This window comes from Dromaius novaehollandiae, chromosome 3, assembly GCF_036370855.1.
Source record: "Dromaius novaehollandiae isolate bDroNov1 chromosome 3, bDroNov1.hap1, whole genome shotgun sequence".
In the NCBI taxonomy this organism is placed as follows: Eukaryota; Metazoa; Chordata; class Aves; order Casuariiformes; family Dromaiidae; genus Dromaius; species Dromaius novaehollandiae.
In genome coordinates this window covers 76,897,920-76,916,684 of record NC_088100.1, presented here as the reverse complement: position 1 = coordinate 76,916,684, position 18,765 = coordinate 76,897,920, and the positions used below count along the sequence as shown (strand labels likewise).

Below are 18,765 nucleotides of genomic sequence, written 5' to 3'. Positions count from 1 at the left end.
CCTCCCTCCAACCACCCCAGCCTCTGACTTTTTCTTTTTTAAAAAAAAAAAAAACAAACATGATGCTGATGCAGATCAACACAGGAATTTTGGCTTCTCTATATGTCTTAATAAACTGAAGGTCCATCATATTCATATTGCTTGAGACAGGCTTACAACACCCAATGCTATGGATAGTCTACTTAAATGACTCCTTTTAACCTGTGGCCGCAGCACATTTAACCCACCTTCACTAAGATATAGAAAGGCGGCCGGGATTTCACCTTCCTTTCAGCAGTTGTAAAGCAGCAGGATTAGTTCCCATTTTAGCTACTTTTATCCTGCACCCTGATCAGCCCGGTGCAGCAGGCCACAGTGGCTGTGGAGTTTCAGAGGGCTCCTGCGCATGGCTGCCCACGGGGGCCAGCGGCAGAGAGGGTGCTGTTCCCAAAGGTGTCTCTGGTCCGGGCCACGCCAGCACTGCCGTTGCACCATGCGCTTCCTCTCCCACGAGCGTGCTGCTTGAGGCTTTCTGTCTCTGCGAGGGAGACTCTGTTAGCAAAAAATCTGAGCAGCACTCTCCCCTTCCCCCTCCCTTTCTATTTGAGGAAGAGGAATCGAAGGCGTGCGCTAGACCTGCGAGTGCCGCAGTTTGGGCCGAGGGAGATCAGACACTTCCGTTTCTAAGGGGGAAGTACAAACAGGGGAGCAGCACGCTCTTGAACGCCAGGCTCGCTGACCCTGGGTTGTGCTTTGCGTTCCTGCTGCATTTGCTTCCCCCCCCCCCCCCCCCGCCCCGTTCAGAGAGAGTGTGCAGTTTTACAAAGAGGCAGTTTGTCAGGGCAGCACAGCTAAAGCAGTTCTTTAGCTGCCTAACTCACCTCTGGGCGTTTGTAAAAATTCAGTATTTGTGGGGCTACGTGATAAAAACCCAAACTGGCATCACAAAAGGGATGCTCAGCACACTTCCAGCTTTGTAAAGAACATCTTCCTCTCCGAGGCTGCAGACTGTCCCCCAGACTCAGGCAAACTCCCCCATGCCTCACCAGAAGCCATGCTAGGGGGCTGCTGGCCCCATCCCAGAGATGCGGGGAGCCAGCGTTTCTCCCTCAGCAGGGCCCACAGCCCTAAGGAGGGCACAGCTCCCAGCAAGGAGCCCCACAGACGTACCCAGGCTACATTCGCTAGGCAAGAACAAGCACAGCTAAGATATGCCCCCGCACTCTCCTTCCCTCCCCTCATGTGCCGGAAGGATTATGGGGCCAGCGCAGGGAACGTCTTGTCCTGCCAGGGCACGAACCTTCCTCTCCTGGTCTCCAGGAGGCACAAAGCAGCTCTGAGCACTTGCAAGCAGACAGGCTTTGTACAGAGTTCCTGCAAACATCACTGCTTTTATTTAAAGCAGAAAACACAGGATGTTACAGATCAGTGGAAAAATGTGAACTGCCCCACTGCCTGCAGAGCCCCTCAGACTAGAGCGTGCTTTTCTGAAAGTCAGAGGGTCTCCAGACGGGATTAGGAAAGCGCACAGTGTCTGGCTTAGCTTTCTTTGCCCTGCTTGACTGCAGCTATACCTCCCTGCACCCACAAACACCCCTGCCCCCTCTCCAGCCAGAGTCCATTGCCTTCCCTCCCATTTAAAGCTTCCCATAGTCCTTTTGTATTTTACTCCTGGGAGGCCTTTTTCAAGCTCCTTTTGTCAGCTCCATCTCTTTGAAGCACTGGAAAGTTACCAGCAAGAAGCCTGGCTCCAGCTCCCCACAGCCAAGCCTGGCAGCAGCAGCTTGCCCTGGCCTCTGCCAGGCCTCATCCCTCTGAGAGCTGACCGGGCGCCACCGTCCCACATCAGCGGGGAACGGGAGCCTGCTTCGCTCACAGTGGCGGTTTCACACAGACAGGTCGTATCACTCAGCGACTCAGTTTGCATAGCGACTACTTTGTCCTATCCATCAGCATTCTCAAAAATGTCAGAGGACCTCCCAAAATAGGACACCTGTGCAAGAATTTTCTTACTCAGCTTTGCAGAGGAGTCATTTAAAAAAAGTTTTTCTTTTCTCTCTGATTTGAGATTTATGCAAGACACAGAAGGTCACCACTAGATTTTTCTTTTTTTATGTTAGCATGTGATTTTTATTCCATAATTAAATGAGCACCAGTTGATCTGAAGTAGCTAACATGTTCATCAAAATAACCTGGACACATCCCAAACATTTGTTTCAGAAAGCCAGCACTTACAATTTACTTCACAGCCCACCACCTACAGGGTCCGTTACTGATGCTACTTACCTTGTGGTGGCTGGAGATCCAGAAAGTAACAGAAGACAAAAATTTTGTACTAAGACACAGCCCACTTCAGCTCTGCACAGCCAGGCTGTTTTTACTGGAGCTGTGCTTAATTTATACTACTTGAAAAATCTGAGCCAGAATGCCTTTTAATTGATTACAATTAGAAACTGTTGATTGGCTGCCTGTAATATCGGTGACCACAATTACATGAGTTTGAGAAGAGAGACAGTTACTATTTTGAAACTATAATTCCATTTTTGATCACAGTAAAATAGCTAAGCAGTGTATTGAATGACATAATATAACTCATATGCTTTAAGCACCTGGGTCCTTGATCTTGTGCTTTATAAAGTGCTCTGAGCAATGCTGTAATTGCCTATAAATATGCTGCTGATCATGCTTAAAGGGACACTGTCAAGGTTGGCAGGCCTACAGTTGGACATAGCGAGTTGATATCCTAAAATAGCTTTATTTTTGGTGTTCCTAAATTGCCAACCTGTGGTTTTTATCATGTTTCTCTCTATCAATCCAGCTCTTAGGATAAAAAGGTTGTGGAGAACATTCATTTTTAAAGTAATGGCCCTGTCATAGAAATAGTATGATGGAGGCTACTCGAACATGCAAGTAAAAGAACTTAGGGGTAAAACGCATTATTCCTGATATGAATGGAGATGACTTCTATTGCCCTTACAGTTTGCAATAAGGTCAACCCTTGTCAAAGCAATATCCTGTAAAGGAATCTCCAAAAAAAAAAAGAGTGGAGCTGAGAGGATCGGGTCTGGGCAAGTCTTGAGCTGCACGATGTACCCGTTTTCCATGACATCTGGCATCTATTTGTCAGCCACTATTCTTGTCCTAGTTGAGCAAAAGGGGGAGGGGATGCAAAAAGAGAGGGTCAGGGAACAGGCTCGCAAAGTTGGGGAGGAGCCTGCAACATAATCACATCCTCAGCAGTGCTGCTGGGACACAGAAGGACAGTGGGACGGGGAAGTCCCAGGACAAGAGCACTTTCCTTCACTATCACTTCTGCGGGCAGCTCTGCAGCCAGAGCCTGAAGGGCGGTGGAACTGAAGCCAGCTATTGGGGAGTTTCTTGACCTAAGGCATATGAGTGGTACTGGGCTTTCTCTTAAGGATGAGAATATAAATAGCTAAGAAATGAAAGGTGGCCTGAAACTTTTCATGATTTGATTTGTTTCAGAGTGGAATAACTCGGCTCCCTCCAAGCGGTAGTCCTCCAGCACACTTTGCACTCACTGTGGAAACCTGCAATTTCAGAAGAATAATCCATAGGTGCCATTAAAAGAAGAAATATGGCTCATCGGTGCAGGGGACAAAGACAGGGGTCTTCTGAGGTGAAACAGGGGGAGCAACTGTAAGCAAAGGCTCTATGGATAGTGCTAGGAGGGATGTGGGAGAAGGGACCCTCCTCGGAGAGGGGAAGTTAGAGCCCCTGTAGTTCTTATGTTTATTACCTCTGCTGACTCTGCTTGCGCAGACTTTTCTGAGTTGGGAGCTTTCTCTGGAGTAGCTCCTAGATCTGTGTTCCATAAATGCTCTATTTAGAAAGAGATTAGGAAGAGTTAGAAAGGCATTTTGGAAGAGCAGATGTGGTTGTAGCCCCACTGCAGCATCCTTCTAGACTCTGTGCTGCTAGTTTTGAAGACGAAGCCACAGCATTTCCCAAGAAATATGCCTGTAGACAGGCTTCACATTCCTTTCTGCTTGGGAGGTGAAAGATTTACTGATAGCCTAAATACGAGGCAGTGTATTTGATGTGCTCACCCATCACAGGCGTGTGTCACTCACAGGATAGACACTACCTAAACTCTAGGGACTTGAGAGAAGCCTTGGCAATGTGCAAAAGAAAACTCAGAAATAACAGGAAAAAAAAAAAGAAAAAGAAAAGGAGAGAAAGCTCTCCAGAGCCTGGGAAAAAGGCACACCTGCAGCAGTCATGCCTAAACCAGGGGACTGGTGAGCTCTCATGGCCAGTGGCATCACAGGATGCAGCAGTTCCTCAAAGAGGCAGGAAGAAAACAAATCTTCCTCCTAGCTTTTTCTTCTGTTACAGGAAAGAAAATAAAAGAAAAAAAGAAAAAAATCCTCAGGCTGAAGAGCCCATGGAATGGGGTAAGGCAAAGCTACACACATCTAGCTCAAAGTTTCTGCAGGCAGTAAGGTGCACCCCACAATTCCTGTACTCACCCAGGAGAGCAGGGCAGGATAAAAGCCATGTCTCCCACACGGGCACTCCTCGCAGTGTGTGAACATGGACATGGACAAGCATTTGGAAAAAGTCTCATGCTTCTAACACAAAAGAGCACATTTCAAGTCCTAACAATTACAGGGAAACACTTGAAAGTGCAACTTGTGTATATTTTAAGAGCTCCCAGAAACCAGAATAAAAACAAAATGGGTCCAAAGTCTGTAATTTTTTAAATCTCAAGCTTTTTTAGACAAAGCTCATACCTCGTGATTTGCTTTCAGGCTGGCTCAATTTTTCAAATGGTTGTCCTTGACAATTATAAAACTTGTTTTATTTTTCAGAGTTATATTTTAAAGGAATGCTTATAAAGGAAATGAAGTCAATCTTGATAGCCTCCTTAAATGCATGGCTATATCAATTTCCTGTTATGGGTGGGCAGGGAGAAACTAACTGAGTAGGAAATTCTAAAGGGTTACTCTAACAATAGAGACTTTAGTGTTGCTACCCAGTGCCCTCTAAATAAGTATATATTATATACTTACTATATAATAATATTACTTATTTATATTATATATTATTTATATACTGTGTTTAGCGTGATCAGCAGTGCCATCAGGGAGTGTTGTATTATGTACACTCCATACTCCATCTGATATATTCAAGTTTTGCTTGTTTTTTTTCTTTGAAACTACGCTTGTGCCTGATAGGAACGAATAGGAACCCAAGTTTCATAAAAAGGTAAACACCTGGAAGCCTAGATCATGAATGTGAAAGAAATATTAATTTTATGACAGAGCTTTCAAATGGGCTGTATAAAATTTCCCACTATAATTGGTATATACATTGAACAGTTTTACTGTGTGTCAGGCACATTATTCTGCACAGCTGCCAGAGAAGCATTGCTGAACTGGTGTTTCTCTTCCATGACAAACACCTATTAAGCAGTCAGCATAAACTCTTCTTGTTACAGCCTCTGACATCACCTTCAGGGCAAGCGGACACAGAACAGGAATTGCTGAATTGCGTATGAAAATTATAGTTTTATTGTCTATACAACTGAAGGTTTAACTCTGATTCCTGCTCCAGTCAGTTCTGTTATAAAGAAGCAATTCTTTCGTGGAACAAACAAGCACAGTACACCATTGTAATCAAAGGAACAGGCACTATTTATGTATTGGAAAGACTTGTTCACAATAGTGCTAACAGTCTAATGCCCCAGAAGCCACTATTTTAGCAGCTGTAGAGAAGAAAAGCATGACTAACAAGATGCCACACAGAGTGAGATATAGTTTTTTTAGAGCACAAATGGAATCGTCCCTTTTGACACAACTTAGTTTAATATGCACGACTGATAAGTAGGAATCATGTATTTAATGTTTATATAAGCAGTCTCTCCACCGTAGCGCTCGAAGGCTTCCAGCGTCTCTTGGATCAGGTCTCCAATATTTTCACGCTTCTGCTGGCTGTAGTCTATCCCATCACCTGAATTAACTGTTAATAAAACAAGAAACAAAACTTACATTAACATTTGCTCTTAAATATTTTGAAATAATGACATAGGGAATTAGAATTGCTGGCCAGTTACTGTGACACTTTTGGAAACTTTGCTCTGTGATACGAAACAGCTGTTTTCAAAACAGGATGTTTTCAATATCACTTTAAGGCTCTGCTGCTGCTCCCACTCGATATGCCTTTAAAATATATTCACGTACTCATTACTTTAGTATCTAATTGAAAATCCAAATAAAAAAGAAAGAAAACACATTTTGCAATAGTACATAGATGGACTCTCTCTTAGATGGTTAATCTCTTTAGACCATTACTATTTCATTTCATAATATATTTAGGACAAAATTCTACTGCCAGATGCATAAACGCTTATCTACAAAATGTGACTTAAGCTAGACATGTTATGATTTGAAATCTACAAAACATATTGTTTCGGGATTGTTCCATGTTAAACATCATATTCACAGGCTTATGTTGTTTCTGATAGAGGGGAAGTAATTTGACCTAAAAGAGACGTTCGGAGAACTACATGGCACCTATTCAATTTCTGCTCCCTGAAAAATGTGTAAATTAAGCCAGTGTCAAAAGGACAAATTATTCCAGCCCTTAGGTGTAGTAACATTTACAGCTGCTTTCTCTAACATGGACTAGCAGGGGTCACATATATTCATGTACACATAGCATAATTAAAAAAAAGAAATCCCAATGTAAATAACTATGACAACAAAAAATACAAGTAAGACATAACTCTGCCTGCAATAATGCAGAGAGATTTAAAGGCAGAAAATACATTCCATTTTGTTTCAAAACAATATTCTGAAAGCAATCTTGATATAAGTACATTCCAAGACATAGATCAAAAGTAATTTGGTAAGAGCATAAGGTGCTCTGGCCCAGGTGCACTGGGTAGCAAGCGGGTAGGTGGGGCGGCTCTCACACCGCTGTACCATGGTCCACGTGAAATCAGCCTGTGGTCTCACTCCAGTAAGCAGTGACAGCCTGCCCACGTCGTACATAGAACATCTCAGATGAAGCCGCTTGCTTATTGATAGTCTCAGCCGGCCAGCAAAGGACCCATTTGCCAAAAAGATGGAAGTGACTTCTCAGAGGGCTCCTTTCACATTAGAGACACGGCGCACACAAGGGCAGGGGTAGGATTTGCGTCTGCTGCTGCCTCTGCATCACCAGTCCTATGGGGTGCAGATCTACAACCACTATATCCCTTACATCCTTTCCTGGATCCAAACTCAAGGATCTGGATTTTAAGTTTGTGAGCTTTTTACCAGTAAAAACTGAAAAACAATGCTCATGAAGAAAGAGTGGATGAATTCTGGGGTAAAAATCATCCTTTTGCTGAATCTTACTCTGAAATAGCTGCTCATATACCAAGTTAATTATGCATATCTCAGTTTTTCAAAATCATTATAAACATTTGTCTCTTCTCTTTTTGTAAAATGTTTACACAAATACAGATATGATGTATAAGAACCAGGCTTCTCAGTAGAAAGGCATTACATTTTTATGATGATTACTCTTAAACACACAAACACTTTCCTGTATATTAACTATTTATTTCACTGACATGAGAAGCCATGGTTATGATATGAAAATTTACTATAGTTGAAATGACTGTAATATTAAATTAAATGGATTATGGCAGCCTGTAGAAAACACTGAAAGCTATTAAATAAAATACGATTAGTTTATACAAAATACATTATGCGGGAAGAAAAGCACATTAAAATTGAGTGGAGTTTTGCCTAAGTATGGTTTTCTCTTGCAGAAAACACCTGAGATAACTGTGTTGCATGTGCACTGCCAGCACTCCCCAGAACACCTGGAGGTATTTCTGATTTCACCAGTTTGAGCAAAGGAAACCCTGAACCTTGACCTAGGTCTTGGCAAATATGTAAAGGAATTACCGACTTTCCAACCATTTGCCTATTATCTGTAATTTTAAGCCTACACACATGCTCTGTTAATGAGCTTACACAGCTTTCATCATTCTTTCAAAGAAGTGGTAAAAAAATTGACTCTAAGGAAGTAATGGTGATATATTGCATAACAGAGAACTAAGCAAGTTTGGAGAAGGCAAACAGAACATGGTGATAATATTGGTGGCAGACTGTATTTTCCAGCATCCCATATTACAGTCTTTATTATAATGCATAGTCTCATGCAATAAATGATGCCTTAGTTGATTAAGAGGTATCTAAAAGAATGAGGCACTGAAAAGGGAAATAGTCTGCAAGGGAGGGCTGAATGTGTGATGCACAGACCTTCATTACCATTTTTTTCCCACAGACCATCTGTGCTATATGAAGGTCTGTATCATCAAGACAGCTATAATTCATGCTAATGTCATGACACAGATTACAACGGACAATATCAGAAAGGTTATGTCAGCTCTGAAGTCACCTGGTAAGTCTCAAAATAGCTATCCTATGCAGCTGTAGGAATTACCAAATCTTTCAGACAGAAAAGATAATGATTAACCCAACAGGACAACATCCAGTCTAGTACTGAATGTCAGCACTAAATGGATGAGTCAGATGTATCTGCTCAACACACCTAAGGGTAAATATCTAGTCATAATAATGATGATGAGTTGGAACAAAATAGCTCCCAAAGTACAGCAGTCTCAGCATGCCCTTCTTTGATTTGACTTTATTTCCAAGTTAGTTTGCATGAGGAGCCAACTTTGTGAGCCACAAAAATGCTGCATATGTAAAGTGAGAATGCGGATCTGATTCAAGCTCTTTATGAAGTTGTCCTTTGTGAGGGAGAATATATCAACATAAAAATGCTAGAAAGAACATTTGTCATATCCTCATCTCAAAGTGAAACATCTGGCAAATTCAGCATGCATCAAGAACTCTTTTCAGAGCAAATGTTATTATTATGTTTGGAAGAAATGCACTGATGCAGTACTAACAGATCTAAAGGATTAGAAGTGGGAAAATGGCTCATTTTCCCTTTCTGGATCAAAAAGTTAGTTCCTAGTCTCCTAAATTATGTGCCAAAGGTTTTCACAAGCCTTAAAAGTGAAGCAAAAGGCTTTGCACCTGTCAAGACCTGCTTTGGCTGATGAAATCACCAGCACACCAGGCTGAGGAATGGCACTCCCTGCCCTGCTCTAAGTGCTGGTGCTGCCAGCTGCTGTAGCTGAGGAAACCCTACTCACACCCTCCGAGGCTGAACTCAGCTTTTGGCAGGGAAGTGAAAGAGGATTTGAATTTTGCTCTAAAATATGGTTTATATTTGAGTCTAGACATGCTTCTTCTACTCATGATTCAGGGTATTAAGGAAATTCTAGTTATTTGTAATGTATTTTCCATTTCATTTAATTTTTAAATTTCAATACAGTAATATTACAAATTAAAAATTGCAGTACATTAAAGAAGGACAAGCAAGGTTTCTCTCAGAGTGTTAAGAGCTTGATAGATGGGGCAGTTTTTAAGTCCTGGATGGGAGGAGAAAGGTAAACCAACCCTCAAAGCTCAGTCAGATCTATTCTTATCTCTGGATATTTGTTAGCATCTGAAAGCATCCTAGACATTCTTCCAGCTTATTAGATTTCACTTCAAGGAGCACTGGCTTTTGAACAGAGAGTTTTTTAATCTCTCAGATATGTCAGAGTATGTCTCTGTAAATAACAGATATGAAACCTGCTTTTGATGGTGCCTGTTTCCAAGGTTCAATTTCATGGAAAATAAAAATTAAAATTGGAGTCATCATACACCTATTATTGAAGGAACATCAGAACTTCAGCAAATGTTAAATATCTCAGGAATGCTTGGTCTTGGAGAAAACAATAACACTTTAAAGACTTCTGAAGAGACTGTGAAGCAAGGCCCATGTCCACAGCTTAAACAATGTTTTTTCGTACGGAAGTGTAATGATAAATAGTAATGATCATAACTCAAAAGCCATTCTTCTCTTTTTCACTGATGAACTTATGAATGCATATGCACACACATGTATTTCAGCTTGCTGTCTGAACAGAATTGTTTGAACCACTACTAGTTAATAATTGAGAGCTCTCGTATAATGAATTTTTATACACAAATCCATAAAACTTTTCTTGGATAGATAAACATAATTCATCCCTTTTTGAATCTTGAGAAACAGAGACCCTGGAAGGTAAAGTGACTTGCTCAAAGCTGTGCAAGAGATCTGTCACAAAACATATTTTTTAACTTTTTAGTGTAAATAATAAAAGTGCTATTTAGGCTAAACTATAAATACGGTAAAAATCATTCTTAAGATGCTAATTCAGCTCATCCTAGTCAAACCAAAAAGCTTTTTGAGCAATTAAAATGATTACAGTAATCCCACACACTAACCACTTAACTAAACAAGATTGTTACTTCAAAAAACCCCAGCAGTGATGGTATCGGGAAGTGCAGATGTATTACTGATTATGGAATCATATTTCTACAGAAGAGTCAATCACAGAACAATATACAGTTAAGGAATACAAACTAACATTAAAATGTTTGGGGGCAAAATTCAGGACTTTCTCTCTTCTTGGAGCAAGCATCAGAAACAAGGGATAAACCAAAGCTGATGTCAGGTATACTGATTGCCATGTATGTGTATCAGGTCTCCCATCTCATAGGTTCACTGCTCAGGTACATTTGAGAGTATAATAAACTTTCCAAAGGTCTGTTGTGAAGATTGATTTTTTTGCTGTAAAGTAGTTGGCTTCCTGACTGGAGTGGAAAGTGAAGGCTCCTACTGAGTCAGTGCAGTACAAGGACAGAGGCCTCCTTCTCACTGCTCCTGTCACTGGGGCTCAGAACTCACCTTTGAAATTGTCCACACTGGAAAGGATGAGTTAGTCTGGTCTCCTTGTCCATTTAATTGAAAGTTTGTGAAAAGTTCCAGGATAAGATTCTAAAACCCTCCTGCCTGCTACGAAATGTAGGAATACTGCTTATTCATTTCACTCAGATAAAGGAAGAGCCACCGGAAGGTTATGACTTTTGGTCAATACTAGACATGACAGAGAACCCTGTGTTCCATTCCTGATGACTCAGAGCAACAGAAATATCAGTTTTAAATGTTTCTTAGGGCATGTGTAGATCACGTGCGCACAGACACTTCAACCAGCCTCGCACAGACTAGTCCCAGAGCTAGAACATCAGAAAAAAGAGTTCATAGAACAATTTAGGTTGGAAGAAACCTCTGGCATCATCTGGTCCAATCCCCTGCTTAAAGTCAGCTCCAATTTCAAAGTTAGATCAGGTTGCTCAAGGTCAAATACCTGGATTTGTTCTGCACAGACTAATCCCAGAACCAGAAATGGTGCAGAGACCCTTGAGCTGGCAAAGCTTTTCACCAGCCATTTCAGATATGATGAAGGGAAGTGCTTAAATACTAGTCCTTAAGTACTAAAATAATTAATTAAATAATTACAATTTAAGAGAAGTCCTTAAATCTTAATAAGTATTTGATGAAGACGGACAGTTTTAAATTTCATGAGGGGAACTATTACCTGTTTTGATACAAAACAAAAATAAGCTTTTGGCATAGTAACAGATTTTAACTTGCATATATACAGTGTTTATGGAAGCTTTATCATACACCAAAGATAACTTTAGCTGAAAAATTAATAAAATTTCGTTATCACTCTGACTTGAAACTATGAAAAAATATTTTTTAAAATTTTTACTTGTATTTTCAAATAGAATTTTAACTTGCATATTTCAAAACGCTTTAAAACATTAAAGCTGAAAGCACTAAAAGGCTTAAGGAGGCAAAATCTTTGAATATGCACAGCCCTTTTTGTTGACTTTGTCAACATTTAGAGTTCCTTGTGTCTTGGTTAACTTGGCTCTTCACTGTTTTTCATCACTAGCACTGAGTGTTAATCACATTACCACAGTACTGCAAAGCTTGCAGGAGAATGAAGAAAGCATGTATGCTTGTAATTTAAAACAAATACTAATACAGAAACATTTCTGCTTATCATAGGTTTTGTAAAGAAAGAAAAACTATGTGCTTTGGATATGAATTAACTGTGTGTTGTCTATCTAAATAAGATGCTTTCAAGATTGTCTTATATCTCATCAGAGACATCTTGCTTTAACGTAAAATATAGACTCTTTCTGTTGTCATCTTCCATATGCATCTAGATTTTAGCTTATTTCATAAACTAGCATTTTTTAAAAAAGTTAGTATTGTTACTACAAATACTATCCACACAGTCAACAGTTCAGTAAGTGGAGGAAGTGCTCTGATTGGAAAGGAAACATTTGACTGACTTATGATGTTTTTAGTAATGATGCAAGCCTACTGGAGATAGTTTTAACTACTTGTAAATTGCTGCAGTATTAAAAAAAAAATTGAAAATGAGCCAAGATAGCAGCTGTTATCACAGTTTTCCATTTCCAGGAAATGTTAGCAACATCAGATGTAATCCATTCTAAGTCCAGACTTTTTTTTTTTTTTTTAATTGAAGTATGAAAAAGAAAATGAAATCACAGATTTTGTAAAAAATGGTATTAGCAAACATATTTGACCAATTGGTTAAAAAATGAGAAAAGATTATTCCAGTTTTTTGCTTCCTTAAGTACATAAATACTTTTACTCTAATGAATTTAGACTTTGATGTTTGCCTGTGTTTGTGCTAGTGATCAATATCAAATGAAGTAGTGTTAAATAATCTTAGGTAAACAGCGTGAACAACAGGGGAACAGAAACTGGACGCTGAGAGCTCTGCGGCCTTGATACACTGTTTACCGTTGCAAAATAATATATTAGGTCACAAATCATGCTTAAAGTGCAACAAGAGTTGCACCACTGATGTGAATCAGACTTTCTTCCAATTGTTTCGATACATATGAGCTAGCACAAAGTAACTACTGTTTGTTAGCTAGAAAACATGTTTGTGTGTGAAAAATCTGTATAGCTTTGTTGGCCTGATCTGAAATATATTTGCATATTATTTCACACTAACTCCTCATCCAAATATAGCACAAAAAATGCAAAAGGAATGAAAACCATGCAAAAAAAATTTTTTTGTGGAATAAACATTATTTATTGTATAAAGTAATTTAAAGTGACAAAGCTGAAAGTCCCAAAATGTTGTAACATTCACTGATTTCAGTATAAAACATAATCATATAATACAATAGTCAATTTTTAACAGCAAGTTAATTCATACTTAAAATCAAGATGCTTGACAAACCTTCTTCCTTCTCCCCTCGGAATATTTTTATTTATGTAATTAGAATGCTGTTGAGGGCAAGCCCTGGGTTTTTCTTTACAAGCAAAAAGCTCAGTAATTCATTACTTTGTATTAATAACAGTTGGTGTGTTTGCATGTCTGTCAAGTGCTAATGGCACTTATTGTGTCAAAATTCACTTTTCAAAATGAAAGTTTCAAAATCATTACTATCTAAGGACCTTGTCTGGCACAGCTTGCCCATCAAAAATTTCAGTGACAACTGAATGACTTCAGTGACAGCTTTTGTAACTTAGGGATAGAAAGGTGAGCCCATCATTGTCGTTAGAATGCAGCCATATCAAAAATAGGTCAATATGTTGAAAATTTTCCATGAATATCTTGGCAATAAGTTGCTAGATATGCCTATAAGTTGCTGAATATGCCTGAAGTTGCCAGTTCTTCTGTTCCCTAATTAAGTGCAATAAACAAGAACTTTAAGTTAATTGAGGGTTTTTCAGCAGTGATTTGAGCAGGGACAAGGAGATGGCTATGAAAGGCTGTGTGGACTTGCCAAGATTTCTTTCATTGCTATGGGACAAAGACTGAATTTATGCAGCTTAAAGGACAGATAGCACTGAAAATGAAATGTACTATTTTATCCTCAAGCCAGACAGAGAAAAGAATACCCATTCCTCCCCAAATATCTGTACTGTAATGGTCAGAAGAATTACTTCTGCTATGTTTTTAAAAATAAATTTTAAAAAAGGCAAACTGAGTGATCTGATTTCATTTGGTTTTGAGTTTTTCCAACTGTATCAATGCCTATGAAAGATCAAAAATAAAAAGCCTTCCCAAGATATGAATTTGCATTCTTTTTATGAACAACAGGAAGGACATCACAATAAATGTTCATCAAAGGCTAGTTAACAGCCACTCATTTTACAGTAAGAAAAGCTTGCATTTGAATTTATTACAGCTTTTCAAACAAACAGAAAAAAGCCAATTTTTTGACACAACTACAATATATTATAATGTGTAGTCTTTACTTACAAGAATGTAAAACAGATAAAAGAGAAAGAAAATTGTATCCCCTAGGTGTGGTGTTTCCGCAGATTCACAGCTTTTGAATTGTGAAAGTTGAAGCCTTTTGAAAGCAATACAGGAACAGCACATACACCATAGGCAGACTGGAATGTTTTTAGGTAAATCTTTAGGAATCTCTCACCAAACTGTCTCTTACTTATTTATGTTTTTCAAAATTTATGTTTTCAAAATTTTCCCTGCATTAAGTGTGAAGAAAGATAAGTGAATATAGCGAGCAATTTCATTAGTGGCTCTAATTGGAAAACACTCACCTGTTTTCTTCTTTAAATTACATCTCTATCTTTTGTTGTTCAACATGTTATTTCAAAAGGGTCTCAGGTATGTTCTAGAAAGAAGCTCAGCGGCATCCAGTGCCACATGCTGAATGCTTGAGATCTTCTCACATCAAAGTCAGATATATGTGGAAAGCTACATGCAAGTTACAAGTAACATGGAAGTTATATGCAAAAAATCCAGTCTCTCAGGTCATAAGAAACTTATTCATCTTGATTTATGCAGCAGTTTAGTCTTATCTTGGTATGCCAAAAAAGGCTCTCTTGTATTCTGTGGCACACAGTTAAGTGAGGACATAGTACCACTGTCACAAGACTACAGCTCAGCAAAAAAAAAAAAAAAAAATATATATATATATAGCATACAGTCATTCTCAACACTCCATCTCTGTGTTTTTCACGTCATTTTGAAATTACAAAGTAGTAAGTGAAGAATGAGAGCTTTGAAGAACGGGGGATATGAGAGCTTTCCAGTATAGCTTACAGAGTTCTTCAAATCTTGTTCTGAGTTAGCTTCTTTTAAAAAAAAGTTATTTTAAGTATTGGCATTTAAATATCTTCCTTCCAAGAACCCTTGAGCACTTTTTACTGATACTAAATGAACTGAGGAAGCATACTTTTCTCTAAACATGTATTTCTCCTGAGATAAATCAGTGAAAGGGAGGTTGGCTGGTGGCATGTTGTGAAACTGCATTGCATAACCTCTCTCAATAATGGCTAACATTCAGCCATCTCAAGTGAGACTGCTTATCTGTCCAGCTTGCCATCAAGATTACTGCAGGGACTTAAATACTGAAGCACGCTGATGCTGCCAGCTCCTGAATTGTCTGCTATTTTCATTCGTCTAAGAAGAACTACTCTGCTGGACGTGAAAAACCAAAGGAAACTGAACTGCGGTAGTTGTTACTTGGAAAGTAAGAATTATAGGCATGTGTAGCCCTTCAGTCTAAGGGGAAGGCCAAAGAATTTTTCGCCTGTGTATCTGGGAAAGTCCATGCATCTACAGGACTGTATCTTCAGTCCACAGCAAAAAATGCTATTGATAACATCAGCAGGTTTGTACAAAGACAGAGTATATTGGCATGTTTTTTCCAGAAACCTCTCCCACTACTAAGACCACCTACTAAGATACAGCAAACTGACACACTCTCACAATATGTAGACAACATTTTTGTTTGGCCACTTATGCAATTTTATAACATTACTTCCTTTAACATCCAATATAAAATCATTATTTACTATGCCATTTATGTGATAGGTATCATAGTTTATAGATGGTACTTTTTAAATGTACCCCTAACACTTTCACAAAGGGATTGTGGTATACAAGTTAGGAGGACACAAACATTTTGGTGATGCTTGAATATCACCATTTGTAATCAAAGAAGTAAATGCACAGAACAGGCATGTATAAAAACATGGAAATGGCTAGCAGTTTTTTTGAGATCAAATGATTATTAATATATTTGGCAATATTTTTAGAGGAAACTTTTTAATATGTATTTTTATTTTTTTATTTTAATAACATTTGACTTACTCATGTTCCTTATTTTTAGAAAATGGTCTTGTTCCAGTAAAATTGTTAATACAGAATCTTTTTCTCCATTCCAGATAGTATTTTTCTGAAAAAATAAGAAGTAATCGTAGGTCCTAGTTACAGGAGAAAAGATTCAGAATATGTTTTCTGACTTACTATGTCCATTTTACTGTTGGTATGCATGAATATAGGAAAAAGAAATGCTGCTATTTCTTACATTGCTTCCACCTGTAGAATTGTGATCATCCCTAAGCACATAATCTCATAAGGCCACACTTGATTTTGCACATTTACTGAGGTAGACCTTTAAACTTATCTATTCTGAGACTACGCATAGAAATAAAATTGCCTTTTCTGTATGTGAACAGGATACATGACATGTTCAGTGGGGTAAATTCCATCCTCCTTCACACAAGTAATAACCTTTTGATATTTACATGGGTGCCTTCATGTACAAAACATGATTCAGTTACTAACAATGAAGTACTTCTGGCTCAGTTTGTAATACTTTTTTAAACACACTACCACTTTGTTACAAAAACAGTGAGCCTGAACAACAGTAAGGTTTGAAAAAGAATCTTTGCTTCTCAGGTGAATTTGTATTTTGCTATATTTGTCCTTAGCTGTTGCAAATATTATGCACCTATAGGTTGATGAGCTTGTTACAGCAAGTTCCTCTGTCTTGCAGTGTTTATTTGAGTGTTCACTATCCTGACATGTTGCTGTGCCAGGACCTTAAGGTGCAAGATCAGAATGTTTTTAATATGTTACTCTCATCCAATCCAGGCACTATAAAGCAAATACGACCACTTCTATTCTTCAAAATGTACCTAAAGCTTGCTACATTCTGTAACTGCGATCTTCATTTTTTAATTTATTCCTCTCAGCTAACAACCCTTCCCAACCAACCCCTGGTCCCAGGTAAGCCCACACCTGTTTAGATTCCAAAGGAAAACAGCGCGCACGCGCACGCACACACACACACACAAGTATATAGGTATATGTCTGTCAGGACAGGGAGGAAGAGACAAGAGAAGAAAATGATACAGCTGAATGCTCTTGGTCAACTTCCACTAGCTTAGAGATTTCTTACTAACAGCCAGGAAAACAGTTAAATAGCACTGCAGTGCGCTGCTTCAATACTTCTCGGCTTGCATTTTTGCAAGAACAAAAGTAAAAAGTTGTCCAAAAAGATCTTCCCTGGTGACTAAAATATGCTTTCTTGCACTTGAACGATCTGTGAGCATATACACACTTACCTTAGATCTAGCTCCACATCAATAGCAATGAAATGGCCATTCCTATGAACGGAAGTCATGAAGGTTTTTCAAAAAATTTGGGATGCATTTAAAAGATAGCCTGGAAGCCAGCATGACTAATATCTAAATGGGAGCTTTTTTTTCAAGAATTGTTTCTCTTGCAGTTTGCCTGTGCCTTATTGCATTGTGGATACAGCCAGCCTCCAGAGGAAACAGCGAGAAGTAACACCTCACAAAATTCCTTTATCGCCTCTCTCCAGCAGGCCACAGGTGGCGGTTTCACCTCCTAGGTTGTTTTATGGTAACAGTTGCTGTGGGTTTAAAGATCTCTGATCCAACTCTGCCACTGCAGTGCTGAATTGGTACTCTGGGAAGCAGTGGCTCAAGAGTAACACAACACACTGCATCAGAAAAATATTACTGAGCATTTTTGAACAACTGCAGCTAATGCAGAATGACTACTTTTGAAGGAAACTACGGGATGTTATTTTAAGGAAAAAGAATAATATATACTAGTCTATAAATTCATGTGAGCAAAATTCCTTATAAGTCACCATGAAATTTCATCACCGAATGGTGATTTCTGGAAAGTGCTTCCTGAACTACTCTTCCTAGAACAACCAAAGTTTATCGTGTGCTTGACTGGCAAGCAGAAAACACAATTTTTGTCCCAAGGACAAGAACGTAGACATGATAGGAGTAAAAGACAAAGAAAAGCAAAGGACGAAAACGGAGGAAGAGAAGCCAAGAACATTCACTTGGCTAATGAATTTTCTTAAGTATGTTCCATAAAGGTTCTAATTTATACAAGTACAGACCTTATGGATTAGCACAATTATCTCATAATGCAATTTAAAGTATCACACTAGATACAAATAGATAAGTTATATCTGAGGCTGGTGAGTTTCTGCTGTCATTTGTAGTAAAACAAGGTGAAAAGGTAGCTAGGCTTATCTGCACTTCTCTAGCTGGGTTAGATCCTAATAGCATCTTTGCTGTGCAGTTTTGAGTAAGAACTCACCTACTTACAAATTTACTTTGGGAAATGATGAGAAGGAATGTCAACTATATTAATATAAGTACAAGGCTCCTACAGACGCGTATGCTATCTGCTTACGTATTGCTTTTTTAAAGATGGGGGTGGTGGAGCGAAGCTGTTGATTGGTGCATGAAAGGAGAGGTAACCAGTAACCTCCCAGAGACTGAGAGTTCTCCTCTTCTATTGTCTGCTTTCCTTTAAATCATATGGATCAAAAATAGAGTCATTCAGAGTGCTGATTTGGCAATACCCTCATTATATAGAAGTATAAGCTTTCCTCTGCTTAATCTCGAAAAATGCTGGAGTCAATGAGTCATTTTAGGCATACTTGTTATCAGATCTAGTGCTTCAGCCATCTGTCTCAACAGCTCCTGAAACTGCTGAAAGTCATCTGGCAG

The 18,765-nt window shown here is 38.9% G+C and overlaps 1 protein-coding gene across 4 annotated transcripts in view; it reads right to left on the bottom strand.

Moving 5' to 3' along the window:
- Window positions 1-2,235: 2,235 nt before the first annotated feature.
- Window positions 2,236-18,765, bottom strand: part of PACRG (parkin coregulated) — a 268,812-nt gene continuing 252,282 nt past the window's right edge. For 3 of the 4 annotated variants that reach the window (XM_026109865.2, XM_026109873.2, XM_026109866.2), the window contains one exon: window positions 2,236-5,964. In XM_026109865.2, the coding sequence (XP_025965650.1) occupies window positions 5,804-5,964 (161 nt within the window). In that variant the 3' untranslated portion in view covers window positions 2,236-5,803. The remainder of the gene's footprint in view (window positions 5,965-18,765) is intronic. The other variant, XM_026109872.2, reaches the window with a different exon arrangement.